This window comes from Hyperoodon ampullatus, assembly GCF_949752795.1.
Source record: "Hyperoodon ampullatus genome assembly, chromosome: 8".
In the NCBI taxonomy this organism is placed as follows: Eukaryota; Metazoa; Chordata; class Mammalia; order Artiodactyla; family Ziphiidae; genus Hyperoodon; species Hyperoodon ampullatus.
This window is the reverse complement of record NC_136921.1, coordinates 27185295-27203992: the sequence shown is the minus strand read 5'-3', so window position 1 is coordinate 27203992 and position 18698 is coordinate 27185295. Positions and strand designations below refer to the sequence as shown.

General features: G+C 36.1%; 1 protein-coding gene across 1 annotated transcript in view; it reads left to right on the top strand.

Annotated features, from left to right (window-relative positions):
* The window catches only part of CPS1 (carbamoyl-phosphate synthase 1), a gene marked incomplete at both ends in the record, with an annotated part of 133910 nt that overhangs the window by 12357 nt on the left and 102855 nt on the right, over positions 1-18698 (top strand). The window contains 6 exons of the mRNA XM_079710487.1: positions 6516-6625; positions 9591-9735; positions 10844-10933; positions 11857-11913; positions 14482-14574; positions 17361-17450. Of these exons, the coding sequence (XP_079566613.1) occupies positions 6516-6625; positions 9591-9735; positions 10844-10933; positions 11857-11913; positions 14482-14574; positions 17361-17450 (585 nt within the window). The remainder of the gene's footprint in view (positions 1-6515; positions 6626-9590; positions 9736-10843; positions 10934-11856; positions 11914-14481; positions 14575-17360; positions 17451-18698) is intronic.

Below are 18698 nucleotides of genomic sequence, written 5' to 3'. Positions count from 1 at the left end.
AAATGAGATTTCCAGATAGAAGCTTAATGTTTCTGCTGCCCCTTGTGGTAAGGTTTCCCTTATTATCTTTATTGGACTATGTATATTTGGGTTGATAAATAACATTGAGTGAAGGATTTATTTATATTTGATTAATGAAATCAGTTTAAATATCTCTTAACTTCTAAGTTGAAGACTAGTACGATGGAACTCAAAACTTCTTTGTTATATTTCAGCATTTTGTGTCTATTTGGTTGAGTCAATATGAATAAAAGGTAGCAACATCAACAACATCTAACTAGTCCTTTGACTCTGAGGCACTTAGATCTAAAATTAGGTAATGAACTAAAAGTTAAATTTTTCTAATTGGCTCTGACCTTGAGAGTTGAAGAATATTCTTATAACTTCATATGCACTTAAATAATGATGAAGAATTATACTATAATGGAAATGAGTACCCAGTTAAAATTAAGCCACTAAGTGGATCCTGTCACACATGGAATTTAATTTACATGAAGGTTTTACTTAGAAAAGTTATTGGAATATTAGTAAGAGACCCAGAGGGGAAAAAGTGAAATGAAGAGCTGTAAGGACATATTAAAAGAATTGAGACTGCTTATTCCAGATCAGGGAAAAAAGTAAAACAAAGAAAAAAAAACCCAAAGTAGTCATCTGCCAATAAGGCTTGTATACATATTCATATTTCGGAAAGAGAAAATTTGTTCTCCGTGTCTAGTGAGAGCACACCGAACAAAATCCTTCTCAATTCCACTAAGAGGGAGTCAGATTAAACTCACCTTAGAATTTATTGCTTGCTTGTATTGCCCTGTAGTGATTGACCTAGAGAGAGGCAGCAGCTAGTTAGACTCAAATTTCAAATTGAACTGGGTGAATAATAGTCCATGCTTATTCAACTAATTTCAGTGATTCAAAAGTTAATAGCTTTCACTGTCCAAAATAACTTTTGATCTCTTTGAATTTGACTTAGACCTGTCACTTGAATTTGCTATGGCAAAAATATGTGAGAATAATATGAGAAATGTAAAATGTTTTTTCTGCAAAATTCATTTGTATAAGCTATTCTAAAACTAAGTAGAAGAATACAGGATTTTCTTTCCATACTCCTGTATTTTAGAATACACTGGGTAAGGAGAGCTTTCTAGTTTTTTCCATATTTTCAAAGTGAAAAAGGGACTGAAATAGTTTGTTATGTTAATTCAAGCACTGTCATCCTCTTTCATGTGAAATCTCTAGGAAATTGATATGAATGATCCTTTTGTTTTGAATTACCATGATATTTGTTTTAACTCTGCATAAGATGTATTTGAACACTCACATGCAGCATACTCAATATGCATATCCCGGGCTAACCATCCACTAACGTTTCTCCCTCAATGTCGCTCACATCTCTTTCCCACCATAATATCTCCACATTGACTACACTTAAGGTATTGTAGGAAGACACTGTTAAACAGTGAAAAGGCAACTCAAAACAGATATTTGCTATTTTAAATATATATCTAGAATAAACTAAAAACCGAATGGATAATTATGTCTTTCAGTATTTTTAAAATAGTATTTTCTTTCTTTATTTTTTAAATTTTATTTATTGTTTGCTGCTTTGGGTCTTCCTTGCTGTGCATGGGCTTTCTCCAGTTGTGGTGAGCAGGGGCTACTCTTCATTGTGGAGCACGAGCTCTAGTCGCGTGGGCTTCAGTAGTTGCGGTGGGTGGGCTCAGTTGTTGTGGCACGTGGGCTTCAGTTGTTGTGGCGTGCGGGCTCTAGAGCACAGGCTCAGTGATTGTGATGCATGGGCTTAGTTGGTTCACGGCATGTGAAACCTTCCCAGACCAGGGATCTAACCTGTGTCCCCTGCATTGGCAGGTGGTTTCTTAACCACTGCGCCACTAGGGAAGTCCCAGTATTTTTCTTTAGATTGTCACTTAGTGATGCTTTATTCATCCAACAAAAATTCAATGACTACCTACTCTGTACCAGGCACTGATGTTGGCCCTGGAGGCAGGCACATAATTGAACAAAGCAAACCCAAATACTCTGCCCACATAAAGTTCACTTTCTAGTGGGACAAGACAGATGTTTTAAGTAAGACACTGGATGATACGTTAGAAGGCAATAAGTGCTGTGAAGAAAGAGTAGACTAAGTAGATAGGGTGCTGAGGGGTATATTATAATTTTATTTATTTATTTATTTCCACTGTTTTTCAGATTCTATTCCTGTATAGTTCATTACAGAGTATTCAGTAGAGTTCCCTGTACTATACAATAGCTTCTCATTAGTTATCTATTTTATATCTAGTATAATATATCTAATATAATCTCCCAGTTTATCCTTCCCCACCCCTTTCTCCCCCTGGTAATCATAAGTTTGTTTTCTACATCTGTGATTCTATTTCTGTTTTATAAATAGGTTCATTTGTATCATTTTTTTTAGATTCCACTTATAAGTGATATCATATGATATTTGTCTTTGTCTGACTTACTTCATTCATTATGACAATCTCTAGGTCCATCCATGTTGCTGTAAATGGCATTATTTCGTTCTTTTTTATGATTGAGTAATATTCCATTGTATATATGTACCACATCTTTATCCATTCCTGTTGATGGACATTTAGGGATATTGCAATTTTAAATAGGTTTTGCCAAGAAGATGGATGACATTTGAGTAAAGACTTGAAGGAATCTTTAAACTTTAGATTCAAAATTTGATGAGTTTCTCTCTTAAAATTTTAACTTTATTACTGAAATCATGAACGGGAAGGAAAGGGTGAATTATTTTTTTAAAGAGAAATCTCTGAAAGGAAAGGATATTTTATTTATCTTTGTGTTTCTAGGTGTTTCAAAGGGGATCTTCTTGAGTTTCCTCTATTTTACCATCGAAGCACATAGCTGGCCCTTTTACTAAATTGAGGGTGGGAGGGGTGGGGGGACTGGGGATATTTATCCATGTAGCTCCAAAGCCTAGGATGAAACTTGGCACATGATGGGAGCTAAATGATGTTGTGACCTGAAGGTCTAAACTGTCTTATTGGCATATACATTTTTTGTTAAACAGTTAGGGACCATGTCATGATATAGGTCATTTATTTTGTAGAACTTACATTTATATAGCCTTTGGTTACTTTTCCTGACATTCTATGAGTGTACAGACTTCTCATTAAGGTTTCCTTTGTACTTTCAGCATTCAAACTACCAAAGTGCTCTGGCAGTAGGCACTTAAATGAACCCTTAAGATTATAGTATAATTCCGAGACTATGGTCCTCTTTCTACTAGGACTGAGGCTACTAAAATATCTTACGCTGGTAGCGAGGTGATTTCTTTTAGACTCGTTGGAATGAAATAGCATTTGGGAACTTATTAGCTAGAAGAGGGGATTCCAAATAATAGCTCTTTGTTCAGAGTTTCTCCATCAATTCATAGATAAGTCAATTGGAACCCATCATTTTAGATTCATTGGAGGCCAATGTAGTTAAGTGAAATATAAAGGGTACTATAGGCAGTAAACAGAAGCCTTGTAACAATATAATGTGCAGTGGAAAAAAGCATTGGAAAATCTATAAAAGCTGCCGAAAAGAACAAAAAATATAATTAAAGGAGCAAAAAAGACATATTGAACACAATCTCAGGTACTATTTCAGGCAACAGTAAATGTCTCCTCAAATATATCTTTAAAGGACAGAAAGCAAAGTAGAAAACTAGTCCCATGGAGAGAGGAAGAAAAATACCAAATAGAATTGTACGAATAGGCTAACAAGAGTCAGATTGCTTATGCTAATTTTTACCTTTCTTTAAAATAATTAGATGTTGTCAGACAGATCAGAGAATTTGAAATTCTTAGATGAGAATAGGATAGAGAAAAGCAAAAGGAACAAAATGAACAGAGGTGATATTTTAGGCAGGTATGGCTCAGAGTAGGGTAGATAAATTGGTATATAGAAGACAATTGAAATTTGCAGTTCACACGCCAAGTTTTGCCAACTAAGTACAGTTATTTTAGGTTCTATCAAAGTTAAATATTATTTAAGAAAATGTTTCCTACCTTACCTCCATTTGGTGAAAGCATGTAGGCTACACATGACTTCCTCAAGAACAGAAAATAATACTTTCAGTAGAAAATATTTTTTGACAGTGAATTTCCTTTACTTGGACCAAAGGTTTTCACGTAGTGAAACATGTCAGAGATACCTAGGAAATTTTCCCAATAAACTTACCCCTACTTAGAACTATCACCATAGACATTTGATTCGTTTATAATGTTCTTTGGAAATACACTGAACATAATCACACTTACTTCCTAAAATCAACAACCTCTGTCTTGAATTATAAGTAAAGAATGATTGACAAATTAAAATAAAATATAAAATAAGAAAATTGTGTTATTAGAAGAAATGACGTGCAAAGGTGACTTCCTGGATGCAGAGGCAGAATTCAGAACTTGTGTGTTAAGCCAGTCTCTGTCAGGGAACTCTTGTCATCATGCATATTACATTAATTACTTATTGTGCTTTCCTCTGTGCTGAGTAATTCCAAAAACTTTTTTTTAGTTTAGTGTCTGAGAAGGTAAACCATGACTATTTAAAGAGAAAGTGTCAAGCTTGAGATCTTGAACACTGGTTCCAAGGCTGTAGATAAAACAAAACTTTATCTCAAAGATTATTTGATAAGCTGGGTGAAGGACAACATTCTTTTGGCTAACTCTGCCCATGGACACTCACATACAAACTCACATACACAAACACATGTAAAATGTGCCGGACAGTACTTTGTTCAACTTTCTTCAAAATATAAATTGAAATCCATGCATTGTACCTCCAATTAAAAACTAAGCTTACTGTTGAGAGGAGTACCATAAACATATCAATTTTAATAGGAAATACTAAAATAGCTTTGGGTGTAAATATAAATTAATGTGTATGCACTACACATAAACAATACATAGGCACATGGTCTATTGGTTTAAAGATAAACACTACATTGAAAAGCAGTCATTCCAGTGTCAAGGGACTTGACACTTTACTTTACAAGTAAAAGAGGCATCGTATTTCTAAAGAGAAGGTTACTATAGAAAAATAATGAGGTTTTACCATTTTAACTCTTGAAAAGCTGAGTGCTTGTAAAGCTAGAGGAACATAGAGACAGAGGTCTAGAAATCATGTATTGCCTTCCTGCTGTTTACTGAGATTGGTGTGTGTGCGTGTGTGTGCGTGTGTGTGGTAAGACTGGAGGTGGGTGATAGGATAGAAAAGGATTAGACGCTATGGGATCCAGAGCTAAAAAAGTAAGGAAATTTTCTAAATTATTGCAGAGATGTTTTCCTTTATAGTTGTTTTTTTTTTTTTTTTTTTTTTGCGGTACGCGGGCCTCTCACTGTTGTGGCCTCTCCCGTTGCGGAGCACAGGCTCCGGACGCGCAGGCTCAGCGGCCATGGCTCATGGGCCTAGCCGCTCCGCGGCATGTGGGATCTTCCCGGACCGGGGCACGAACCCGTGTCCCCTGCATCGGCAGGCGGACTCTCAACCACTGCACCACCAGGGAAGCCCTATAGTTTATTTTTAATAAAATCAAAATGTTCCCATTATTTTGTCCCATAGAGTTTTTTTACAGAGTCTAGATTTTGCACCCCAAAGTGTGGTTTAACACAGTTCTCTCCCCCCTGAATTGTATGGAAATTGAGACTTAGACCCAAATTGTTTCAACAATAGAATTTAGAGTATTTTTGAAGAGTAGATGATGCCTGCTTCTGAGATAAGTTTCTCTAATTGTCCCTCTTCTTAGCCAAGAATTTTATAGAAGCTGGTTCAAAGATTAGTATGGTGAAGTAGTCAAATTCAGAATGCCTTGTAGTCTAAAGGGAGAACCAGACATGTATATAACTAACTCTACTAAAAAGCAAAATGCGATGTATTTTCAGAAGTTCCACAGTGCTTGCTTTTGTATCAGTATTAATAGAATGATGAAGTTTCAGTTTCTTTATGATCCTAAAGCTCGGGGAGGGGGCAGCCCCTGAGACAACTCCATCAAACACAAGAGCTCTGTGGAACGCAATTTGATGTATAACTTTGAAGATTCCTTCTAGCTCTAAGCCTCAGAGTAATGAGGAGCTGTACGGTAAAATTCACAAAGTTTTTGCAAACTCATGAATTTCCCTTAAGCTATACTTGACAAAGCTAGGGAATATTAAGAGGGAAAATACAGACACATAGCATTACAGCTAAACTGAAGTATTTCTGGATTGTCAATAACTCTACAAGTAGACTTAGGATAGACAATGTATCAACATGCTTCAGTTCCTCTTTCAAGCAAAACAAAATAAAACACCTGCCTGTGACAAGAGCCATACGTTTGAAGAAAAGTGGTAAGTAACAGGAGAGTGACTCCGAATCTAGATAGTATGGTTTCATCAAATATACTGTTCATTTATTTAATACATTTATGTAGTGTACTTTTGGAGTTTTTCAACTAGTTGTACTTTATATTTTGTATCCGGCTGTGATTCATGAATCTGTTTCTTTAGGCACAGACAGCGCACATTGTCCTGGAAGATGGAACTAAGATGAAAGGTTACTCCTTTGGCCATCCATCCTCTGTTGCTGGTGAAGTGGTTTTCAATACTGGCCTAGCAGGGTGAGTAATCCTTCTATTCCAAGGCTTTATTCTTTCTCTATATAGAGGAATAACTGGATGATCTTATTCATGATGGGAAATTGAAATCACCACATCATCATCATAATACTACACATTGTCCTGACGTTGCCCTGTGCTCGTACATAGCTTGCTCAAGCCAACCCTGAAAAGGGCCATAGACACAAACTCCTCCCTGTGGCTGTAAATGGAAGAGAATACAGACACTGGTGTTCCCCTGCTAAAAAAGAACAAAATTAATTCTAGAAACTTAGGGTACAAAGACCCAAGTTATGTGAGATTACCAAGTGGCTTCTGTAAGGCGGGGGGTCAGTATCAATCTGATTTAAGGTGAAAATCGAATAGGGAAAAGGATGGGTTGGACTCTCTAGTGCCATTCCATTAGTGAAGTTAAGAATCAACTTTGCACATCTAATATGAACTATTATAAGGAGCTAAGAAATTCCTTAGGTATTATAGTGCAAAATTATATAAAATACAATATATAATTTGCACTCTAATAAGAAAGGTAAAATAACAGATACATTTATTATCTTAAAGTAATACACAGGAGAGCAGGTTCATAGATCAGATATTTTCAAGATTTATCAACTGAGACTGAATTAATATTTAAGTTCTGCTAATAGGTGTAGAACAACGAAGGTAAGAGTTGCTACAGAAATCATGTAGCTGTTCTTATCTAGCCAACAAATGTTCATCTGGGAACCAGGTGGCTGAAGTTCTGGTCTCAGTTCTAATGGTAACTGATTATGTGATATTGAGAAAATCACTTAACCTTTCTGAATCTTAGTTTCCACATGTAAAGTGCGAGGGGATTGGATTAGATAGTAATTTATGGCTAGGAATTTCAAAAATTACGTCTTAAAAAATTAGATGGTTTCAAAAGGTTTCCATTAGAGATTCAATAGACTAAACTGTAAAATATTTGATGAATTCTTTAGGGAAATTCAGTTAGCCTTTTAAAGACAAGGAGGCATTGGGTTAACTGGTATTGAAGATATTGATTGACCAAACTTCCATTATATTATTAATGTGCATTATTCTCTAAACTCTTAGCTCTCTGTTTGAAATAAAGAATATTAGATGGTTTTTAAAATAGTTCCACTGGTGAGAACATTAAATTACAGTGTATGAAAAGTGTTTGCAAAGTTTTGCTTCACCAGGCAATTATTTAAGCCTTTTGACAGCACTAATTACTAGCTGTGTTAATATACCTGCCAACAAACAACTGTTTAGTATAGATCAGAATGATGGAGGGCACTCGAGTTTTCTTCTCTGTGATAGATTATGGGTAATAAATCTTGTCACATCACAAAAGTCAAACAGGACCTGATGGATTAATTTTCTTCCAACACTGCAGTTCTCTAGGACAAGCTATATTTATTCATTTTCTGGAGAGAGCATTGTAGGCATATGTTTAAAGGGAATGGCCAGTTCTTTCATGGGAAGAAAGAAGAAAAGAAGTAAAATTAAATTAATTAAAGACTTTTTTGATGTAGAAAAATGCATTCATTAATAAGATTAGTCCACACATCCTATTTTCCATTGAGAAATGCTGCTTTCATTCATGCGTGGCTCACTCAGTAAGGTGGTTGATAATTAAGGGAGTTATTTTGTTTTTCATCTTCAAGAAATGCATTTATATTATGTGTAAGCCTTGGTTAAAAAATTATTAGTTCCTGACAAGTGAGAGGGATCTGAGAAATTAGCTGATGGAGGTGTGGGTAAATATCACAGCATCTTAGTCACTTTAGAGGTTGCTGAGCTGAGAGACTAAGTATTCTGTTGGCAAAGGGAGTTCTGGGAGAAGTTAGTCTGGATGAGGGTTGAAGAATTCGTGTTGACTACTGCCGGAGCTGAATTTTACTGCTTTCGAGGTTGTCAGTCTGTCCCCCTCAGCACCTAAATTCACTTTCAGTAGTAATCCACAAGAAAGATGAGGTTTAACTGTCTCTGTGGGAAGTGAAAATGTTAAGAGGATGGGAAAAAAAATCTCATTGCAATACATTCCAATGCATGGAATAGCTATAGATAGATCCTGGTATTTATGGGAATAATGTTTCTTATTATTAAGAATAGAAATTTTATATATAATTTTATTTATATATAGAATAAAAACAAGAATACATGTATTCTTATTTTTTCCTCCCCACACTTTAAAATAAAGCTCTTCTGCATTTCTTCTTAATTCCACATCAGTACTTTAAAATAGTTATTTGGAATCTTTTAATTTAGAAGACAGAAATGCTTTGGGTCAATTTTGGGGGGATTGATTTTTTTCTGTAATAAAATAAAACTATCAAACATATACTATCAATGATAACTTGATAATAACTATCAAACATACACCTCTCTATATAACTAAAATATTTAAAAAATCAACTTTATTAAATACTTCTTTCATAGAAAATAAATCAGAGTTTTATATGTTCAGTGAATTTTAATAAACATATATACCCAGACGACCATCACTGACGTAATCAGTATGCTCTTCAGTATCCTCAAAGATATTTTTAAAAAACTTTTCAATTTTTGACAGTTAATATTTTGATGAAACTGTCAGCCCTTGGTAGTAAATAACATTTTGGACTCACTCATGTCTGGTAGGCTAGGGGATTCTTGAGGATATCTGCAAACTTTAAATAGAGCAATATTTTAAAAATTAAGACCCTGTGAAGAATTTTTCAAGGAATTAAAAAAATTAAGAAATTGAGGGAATGAAAATTAAATGAGAATATGCCACATTACTTAAGAGTCTTTTCATATCAGTAATATCATGGGATAAATTTCCATATTCTATCATAAAATTTCACTAGGTTTGGCAAAATCTAGAGACGAGCTTGTAGGATTTTATTCTCATGTTCTCTAATTTTCAAGGGTTCAATAATTAAGATCATGTATGTAGAATACATTTTTTTGTTGGTAATTTCTTGGCATCTTTACCTAGGTACCCGGAAGCTCTTACTGACCCTGCTTACAAGGGACAGATTCTCACTATGGCCAATCCTATTGTTGGGAATGGTGGAGCCCCTGACACTACTGCACTGGATGAACTGGGACTTAGCAAATATTTGGAGTCCGATGGAATTAAGGTAGTACCAGTGATGACTATTTAAAAAGCATAGTTGATTTATTAAGAATCTAAGCTGGACAAAATTTCAGCCTGAATCCTATAGTACAAATCATTAAATTTATATTCTCAATCTTACTCCTAGGTATATGAAAATAATCTTTAACATGACATTATTCTGAGTTTCATTTCTCAGGGCACCCTGGATTTATTTTTAATGCCGTGGGTAAAACTGGCTTCATTTGGAAAAATGTTGTTATAAGTTCAGATAACAACTATGCTGCAAGAATTCGAGTTGAATCACCTTTTAAATGGATTTTAAGAATCAACTCTGTATCACTTATTTACCTTTTAAATCTTACCCTCTTTGGGAGATGAGTAAAAGATAACTTGTATGCCAGCCGAAAAGTAAACACAATTAAAATTTCGTATTCAAGGCAAATTTGAATAATATCTTAGGGATGTGAACCATATAAACGATTCACAAATTTACACTGTAAATTCACCACTCTGTTTTTGAATGACTTGGACTAATCATTTAATTTAGTTTTATATCTCACCATTTCTCCCAAATATTTAGTTTCTTTTAAATGTAAATTTAAAAATTGTTTTATTCTCTACGTACATTAAGCAAATAATTATTAATTAGATTATCGATAAATGCCATAGTGGAAAAGTACAGTGTACTGAGAAAAGGGACCTAGTTTACTCTCAGGATTTGACAAACCAATTAAGACTGTTCCCCACATGGTAGTTAAGGTAACAATTATTATATTTTACGAGAAAACTTTTTATCACATTTTTTTTCAAGTTTCAAAATTTTAAGTGTTGTATCAGCGAATATAAAAAAGCTTGAAGAATGCAAACTGACTCTTAAGTCATAACAGAGGGGATAGACTGGGAGTTTGGGATTCACATGTACACACTGCTATATTTAAAATACATAGATAACCAACAAGGACCTACTGTATAGCACAGGGAACTCTGCTCAATATTCTGTAATAACCTAAATGGGAAAAGAATTTGAAAAAGAATGGAAAAAAATAAATTTATTAATTAAAAAGAAGACAAGTCACAAGAATTGGGTAGTATTTTGTGATCACTTTTTTAAAATGACTTTGTCTTTCTAGGTTGCAGGTTTGCTGGTGCTGAATTATAGTGATGACTACCACCACTGGCTGGCTGCCAAGAGTCTAGGGCAATGGCTACAGGAAGAAAAGGTGAGAAATATGATAGGTCATCCAGCATCACCTAAGGACAATTGGTGGGGCCCGTGGAAAGTTGGAAAGGTGTATGTAATTGAAAAGGGCCAAACAGATATAGCAGATCAGGCAGTTTGGGACCCTTTTGTTTCAGAGCGTGATTCCTTCAGGCTGAACTGTTACTACTGTCCAGAACTGTTCAGAACGCACTCTTTATATAAACACTGAGGACCTTATATTTTCAGTTTATCCACTAGGTGGCACTCATACATGCTTGGTAGACAGACTTTCTCATTCTGGAAAGGGGTTAGAGAAAATTTTAGAATTTTCTACTCTCCGGAGCAACATAACCTCCCCCTTTTAACGAGGATCTAGATATGTAACTTGTGTCATGGATTCTAGTACCAGCTCTACCATTAACGAGCTGTATGACCTTGCTCAGGTCATGTAATCATACCATACATTCTTAATTTTAATTCTTAATTAGTATAAACCGATTGCCGTCAAGTCTCTTTGGGCTTAAAGGTTATGACTATGACGTATAATTAGATATCACTTCATTTGAAGTAATAAATAAGTTACTAACCTTATATCTTCCTTACTTTAAGTATTATTTTCTAACCAGATATATGTATCTATAAAATTATATTACTTATTTAACATCCTGGATTAAAAGCAAAAGAGCTGTAGCAAAAGACTGATGTTCAGAATTTCTCACTTTTCACTCTGAGGAAGGGTCTGGGTATTAAGAGTCCTGTGCCCAATTGAACAGCAATTTACCTTGTTCTTGTGACACAGACACCCTGGATCAGAGAAAAGAAGGAGTAGGGAAATTATTTACTGCTCAAGAAGATAGATGATGTTAAGTTTGTCACTTGAAAACACTCTGCTAGACCAAATTTCCTCCAATTTTACTGTCACTACAATTATTTTCCTTACAGGTCCCTGCAATTTATGGAGTGGATACAAGAATGCTGACTAAAATAATTCGAGATAAGGTATGATAATCATATTTAGCCAAATCTATGTTTATATATATATATATATATATATATATATACACATATATATATGTATATATATATATATATACATATATATATGTTTTTTTCCCTTTGCCCAAGGAATCCATTGGTGTGTAAAAGAACAGATCTGATCAATTTCTGTCATTTGGGTCTCTGCCATCCTGTTTTACTGTTTTTGATATAATTTTCAAGACTGAATACTTGATTGAGATGTTTGTTACTGAGTAGTTTTGAGATTAATTCACTCAGCAGTAGTTTATTGAGTGCCCACTCTATGTTCACTATTCCAAGTGACAAGTTAAAGCCTTTGTAATTCAGCTCACGTGATAGGGCTAGTAAACAAGTGGAGAAAGTAACTAGGTGCATAAGAATTTTGCTTAAATTGAATACCTACCTGCTGAAAAAGGAAAACCAGGAAGTGTACAGCACTGGGGCCATTATTTGTTTAGTCCTCTTGGAGGAGTTTTTGAATTTAGTGAGTTATAGTTCGTGGGTATATTAAATGAACCCTGCGTGTATTACCTCAGTTATATAGTCTTTCTTGAAATTGTTCCAAGGACCAAGATGAAGGTAAGTTTATCTTTTGCTTTCATATCTGCTAGCTGAAATATTTGACCCTTCCTCTGAGAATATCTCAGCCCCATCTACTTCCTTCTTCTTGTTATAAGAGGTGAACACTTTTTTTTTTCTTACATGAAACCTTCATATCCCAGAACAGAAAGAAACTTTATCTCATGAATGTTAACTAAATTCTCTTAATGCCACCAAAGTTTTCTCATTAAATTATATATTTTTTCTTAAAAAAGAAAAAAATGATACAATTTCAAAGTGAAAAGGATTCTTCAGGAAAATCTGTTGTAGATTGTTGGAATATGTATAGACACAGGATCTCCGTAAACAGAAAGAACAGCTTTGAAAATAAGAACATGGCCACATACCCATGACCAGAAGAAGGACACTGAGAATTTATGCAATCCTTATACTCTATCTCTGATTTTATTCCATCCTCCATGATATTCCTGAGAATAGATGTTAGTGAGATTATATATCCCAGGTAGATTTTTGTGTTTTCGTAGCCCAATGATGTTGTGGGAGCAGTAAACAATGATGAGGATATCAGAATGGGAAGGGAATAAAATTGGGAAATTCAATTCAAGCTGTAGATTTGGGAGGTTGAATAGAATATAATCAGTCCTAGTATTGGGGAAAACACTTTACAAGACCATATCATGTTCTTCATGTGATAGGTTAGTTTAAGGTGAACCCTGCTTTTATCAGAGTCAGTTAGGTTTTCAAAGTTTGGCTGAATAGATTAGCACAGACAAAATAGTGGTATTGCCTATTATATTTGATTATGAGTGATATGGGCTCATATTAAGAAAATTATTAGTTGCTTTTCATTTAGTCTTAGGTTGAAAAGTAAGGTTGTTTGTCATTCAGCATGCTTTAAGAAAAAGGGAATGAGAACTGAAAACGGAATTTCAAAATTAGGGATCCATAAATATAGTCAAGGACTTCTGTGATTTGGATTATAAAAATAAGTGGAGATCACTATGAAACTTAATAATCCAGTATGGAAGTGAAGGGTGATTTTTACTATTTTTCCCAGAGTGTGAGGTAGTACTCTGGTTTTAATAATCACACTGAAATAACCATTTGACCCTCTAACCATGTTGCTGGTACTCACTCACTCCCAAGTTACTTCTCCTAAGGAATGCGTTTCAAAGGGAAATAAAGGCTTTCCTCTATTTCCTTCAATGCAACAATTTCATTGGAGAAAAGCAAATCAATGAATTATTTTGACTTGTTCCCTCCCTCAATAAAGTCTTGATTACGAAATATACCATTTTCTAAATAGGTCAAAGTAGACTTACTAACAAATAAGTAAATCTCAAGACAGCTAGGAATAATATATAACATTTGCCACGTTCAAGCTAGCAAGGTTAATTTGTGAAAACTTTACAGAGGGTTAAGCATACTCTTAAGTTCAGGCCCTTATTAGCACGTCTAAAGCAGTGAACCCGTTCATTGCAACTTCTCAAAGTTTGTGACTTACACAGCATTTCACAATTTTTTGTTTGTGAATTTTACTCTCTAATAAGTTTGCATTCTTTTTCAATTTTCAGCTATTTTTAGATTTCTTTTTTTCTTCTCAATCGATTATTTTGTCGACGTCACCCACGAAATAGCTTTAGGTCATAAGTACTCTGAATACTCTGATTTGCCTCTACTGGAGACCTGAATTCTGTTGCCCTTTGACTTTGCTTACCCCAGGTGACTGTCTCAGCCCTAAAAGAACTAAGTTAAAGTTTTCACAAATTAACCTTACTAGCTTGTACCTTCTCACAGTGTTTCCCAAAATGTACCATGCAAACTGCTTCATCTTTCCTAGTTGAGAAGATAAAGATCTCTTGCTAATGGTTATGAGTATATTATAAAGACATCTAAATAGTGGAGCAGATGTGTAAGTCCCTGTGAATTTAACCTGTCAGCACCTGCATCAGTGCTCCCTGTTAACTGTCTAATTTTTTAATTTGATAGGGTACCATGCTTGGGAAGATTGAATGTGAAGGTCAGTCTGTGGACTTTGTGGATCCAAATAAGCAGAATTTGATTGCTGAGGTTTCAACCAAGGTGAGAAATTTTCCTTCATGTTTTGTAGTTTTATTTTATTCCCTTTAGACCTTCCTCTTTTTTTTTTTTTGCGGTACGTGGGCCTCTCACTGTTGTGGCCTCTCCTGTTGCGGAGCACAGGCTCCGGATGCGCAGGCTCAGCGGCCATGGCTCATGGGCCCAGCCGCTCCACGGCATGTGGGATCTTCCCGGACCGGGGTGCGAACTGGTATCCCCTGCATGGGCAGGCGGACTCTCAACCACTGCGCCAGCAGCGAAGCCCTAGGCCTTCCTCTTTTGTAATATCAAAATCTTCTTTTAGGTAGAGGTCATCTTCCAGAAGCATCAGAGTTGAGGGAAAAAAGGGCCCCATAGCAGTTAAAATTGATATATTACAAAATCAGTGCATTTAAAGTTATAACTTTTACTTACAGAGTGATCTTCATGGCCTGATTTAGAGGCTGTTTACTGTTGTTTTAATTTTTCTTCTCTCCTCTTGTGGTTCCTTAGTTCAAGACTTTAACAATGTCAAATAAAAGTGCTGTTCAATTGAATATCAGGAGTCAGAGCGAATGGTCTGCCAGAGAGTCAGGAACACTTTATAGAAATCAGACCCAGTACAGTAATCAGAATCTGGGGTCATTTTGTGCAGGGAAAAGTATTCCTGAGCACACTGAAGATTTAGTGTATTATAGCTCAGTTCAAAGAGTAGTGTTCAGGGCTTCCTTGGTGGCACAGTGGTTGAGAGTCTGCCTGCCGATGCAGGGGACACGGGTTCGTGCCCCGGTCCGGGAGGTTCCCATGTGCCGCGGAGCAGCTGGGCCCGTGAGCCATGGCCGCTGAACCTGCGTGTCCAGATCCTGTGCTCCACAACAGGAGAGGCCACGACAGTGAGAGGCCCACGTACCGCCAAAAAAAAAAAAAAAAAGGGTAGTGTTCAGGATGATGACTGTATCACCCCAAAGTAAGATATGTTTATTGTATATTTACAGGAAGGTATAGAATACATCTTAGAAAGATGTGTTGATTTTGATTGAATATCTGTTAATGTAGTTGTGAGTCTCTTGGGCTACAGCCTCTGTCCTTGGGGACCATAGAGATTTGTGGGGTAGGCAAGCAAGTAGGCACCATGTAGAGAATACTGTGATTAATGCTGTCCTTGGAATGTGCATGAGGTACCATAAAGACATGTGTGGGGAAACATCCAATGAAATGGGTGGATCAGGGGAGGTTCTACAGAGGAATTAGGCTTGTTCTGAGACATAAGGAGCAATTCGGTAGGTGGAGAACTAGGAGAACTTCGTTTGAGGCAGAGGAAATGGCATGTGTTGAAAGGCACAGAGGTGTGAGACGATATGGTGTCTTTGAAGAGTTATGTGTAGTTTGGTGTGGATGACCTAAGGGTTCACACATATAGGTTCTCGCATTTGGCCAAAGATGAGTGGAGATGGACGGGGCTAGAGCTAGATGGTTTAGTATCGTTGGCTAAATAAATCAGCCAACTTGGAGACTACTGGGAACCCATTTGGCATCATTTTGGAGCAAAGTAAACTGGACAAAAGAGCAGATAACTAGAAAGTTATTGCAACTAATTAGGACAAAACTCGTGAAAAGCCTAGCCTGAGCAGTAACAGCAGGAAAAGAGACAGCAGGGTGGCTTAGACAAATAGGAGAAAGAGGTTTTAACATATTTTCCTATGAAGTGATTTTGTTTGAGACACAGCATGATAGAGGGCTATTTTTGTAGAATTTTAGAGTTTAGAACTACCTTGGGGATCTAGTCTAGATTTTCCAAATGTGAGAAGTATTGGCCTGGAGAAAGTCACCTTTAAAAAATTCTGTGGTCAAATAAGTTTGAAAAATACTGCATAATATATTCTTCTCTTGGAGATTCCTAGCAAATTCATATATCCCAGTTTCTGTGAGATCTTGCTTACTTCTGTCATTCTGTACAGAGAGTATATGGTGTGTTTGTGTAGAAACCAGATTGCAAATTTCATCTAAAACCTTTAACAAACTTCGAAATCATTCTAAATTCAGAATGTGCTAGCGGACTCTCAAAACTGGGACCAGTGTGGGCACCCAGCCCTCTAGGCTTTCTCTCTCTCTCTATTATTTCTTCTTTTATGACTTTGGGGAAGGAACTACTTCTTGGGTAAATGCCTGTGAAAATGGATCTGACTCCAAGCAGTGCTTAAAACATAAGTAATGATTATGATATGCTCTGGGATCCTTTTATGAAGTCTACCATTTAAATGCAAATGATTGCACAGTAACCTAAAAGGACCAGGGGTCTACACTAGCTTAGCAAGTCCTCTGACTCAGACTGATTTTATCCATTAGCCCCACTGCATAAGCCTAATGCACAACAGCTCTACCTCATCCAAACTTTATTGCAAGTTGAGGATCAAGTGGTATTTAAAGCATGATATATCTATTACTACATCTGTTTAGTGCTGAATCAGGCAATAATACTTGGAAATTCCATTGCTACTGGTTGTTAATGAGGCAAAACATGGGAAAGATATTTGTTAATTATGGAAGCAACCAATTTCTTAGGGATAACTGTTATTACTGTAATCAACATTTTATACAAAACAGCAAGGTACTTTGTTCTCATGAAGAAGATAGAGTTTGTGGCATTTGCTGTGCCTTTCTTACAAATTGATTGTAAACTGCCAGCCACTCCCTAGTAGTTAGCAGTCAATCTGTTACCAAGTGCGGAGCATCCTGAGATGTGTTTATTATATTGGTGTGTTACTCATAGCTGGACCTTCTCTCTTACTCTCTGGTTTTTAAAATGGCAGGATGTCAAGGTGTATGGCAAAGGAAATCCCACGAAAGTGGTAGCTGTAGACTGTGGGATAAAAAACAATGTAATCCGCTTACTAGTAAAGGTAAGTAATTTGTTCCATCTCAAGGATGGGCGTTTCTAATATTGATCATTAGTGTTAATCTGATTTCCTCTATCTGTTTCAGAGAAAGCTTGTGTATTCTGTCAGAATGTCAGGGGATATACTCTTTTCTTGTTGCCTTTGATCTATTAGATAACACATTTATTCCTGTTAAAATTAGACATGTAGATTTCTGTTAAAAAAAACCCCAAAACCTCAAAGGCCACAAAAACACAGAAGGAAATGAAGACTGTTCTTTTCACTTACTGACAGACATTCTGAGACATGACACACTCAGTTTCTTGGGGTTTAGAGATAACCAAAAAGGTAGTCAGTAGGAGAACTCCCCCTTTGGGTTACAGTTATTATGTACCACATGTTTGTAGGGGTTATGCCCTGATATAGTACAGACTTGCACATTGCTTTATATCAACTCTTAGAGAACCAATTGAAATTAGACCTTAAAAGTACTTGAGGAGAATGTAACCATTATTACAATATTTTCTTAAACATTGTTTTGTTGGGATTTCTCCTTCTCTTTCTCTCTCTGTCTCCCTCTGTCTCTTTGTCTTTCTATTTGTCTTATACACATGCACCCCACCCCTAGATATATTTGCATAACACCAAATTAGCGTGGGTAAAGGAGAATTCTTCAATTCACTCTTTTTGTTATAGAATATCAGCAACATCAAAATCATGATTTTGAATGCTGATCAATTTTATTAACAAAAATGTGCATGGACCCTTAAATAGTAGATGCTGTGGTTGGCCTAGCCATATCTCCCTCTCATTTTATCATTTTAAGGCATTTTGTTCATCTTCTAGTTGCAAGTTTCTGCATCTTATTGCCTGAGGGCTCTCTTTGGTTGGTTGGAGGCTGCTGGCAGGCAGGAAATGACATAGAATTAATGATCCCTGGAGCAGCCCCAATCAATGACAGGGTATAAATTCCCCAGCTCCTTTGCCACATTGCTAAGCTGTTGTTAGGTGAAATATGCTACACTGGCTCTCAGAATTCCCCAGTGGGCTGAAGCTCCTTTTCTTCATTGTGGTAACTGCCCGATAATGCACACCTTATTAGGGTCTTTCCCCACGTTGTTTTCTATTGATATTTCCTGGAAACCTCTCCAAAGAAACTTCTTTCTCTCAAATTCTTATATCAGGAAATGCTTCTAGGGAAATAATCAAAGACATCTTCCCATCCACTTTTGTATAGAAAAGTTCTAATTTTTCTATCAGAATATAGGTATT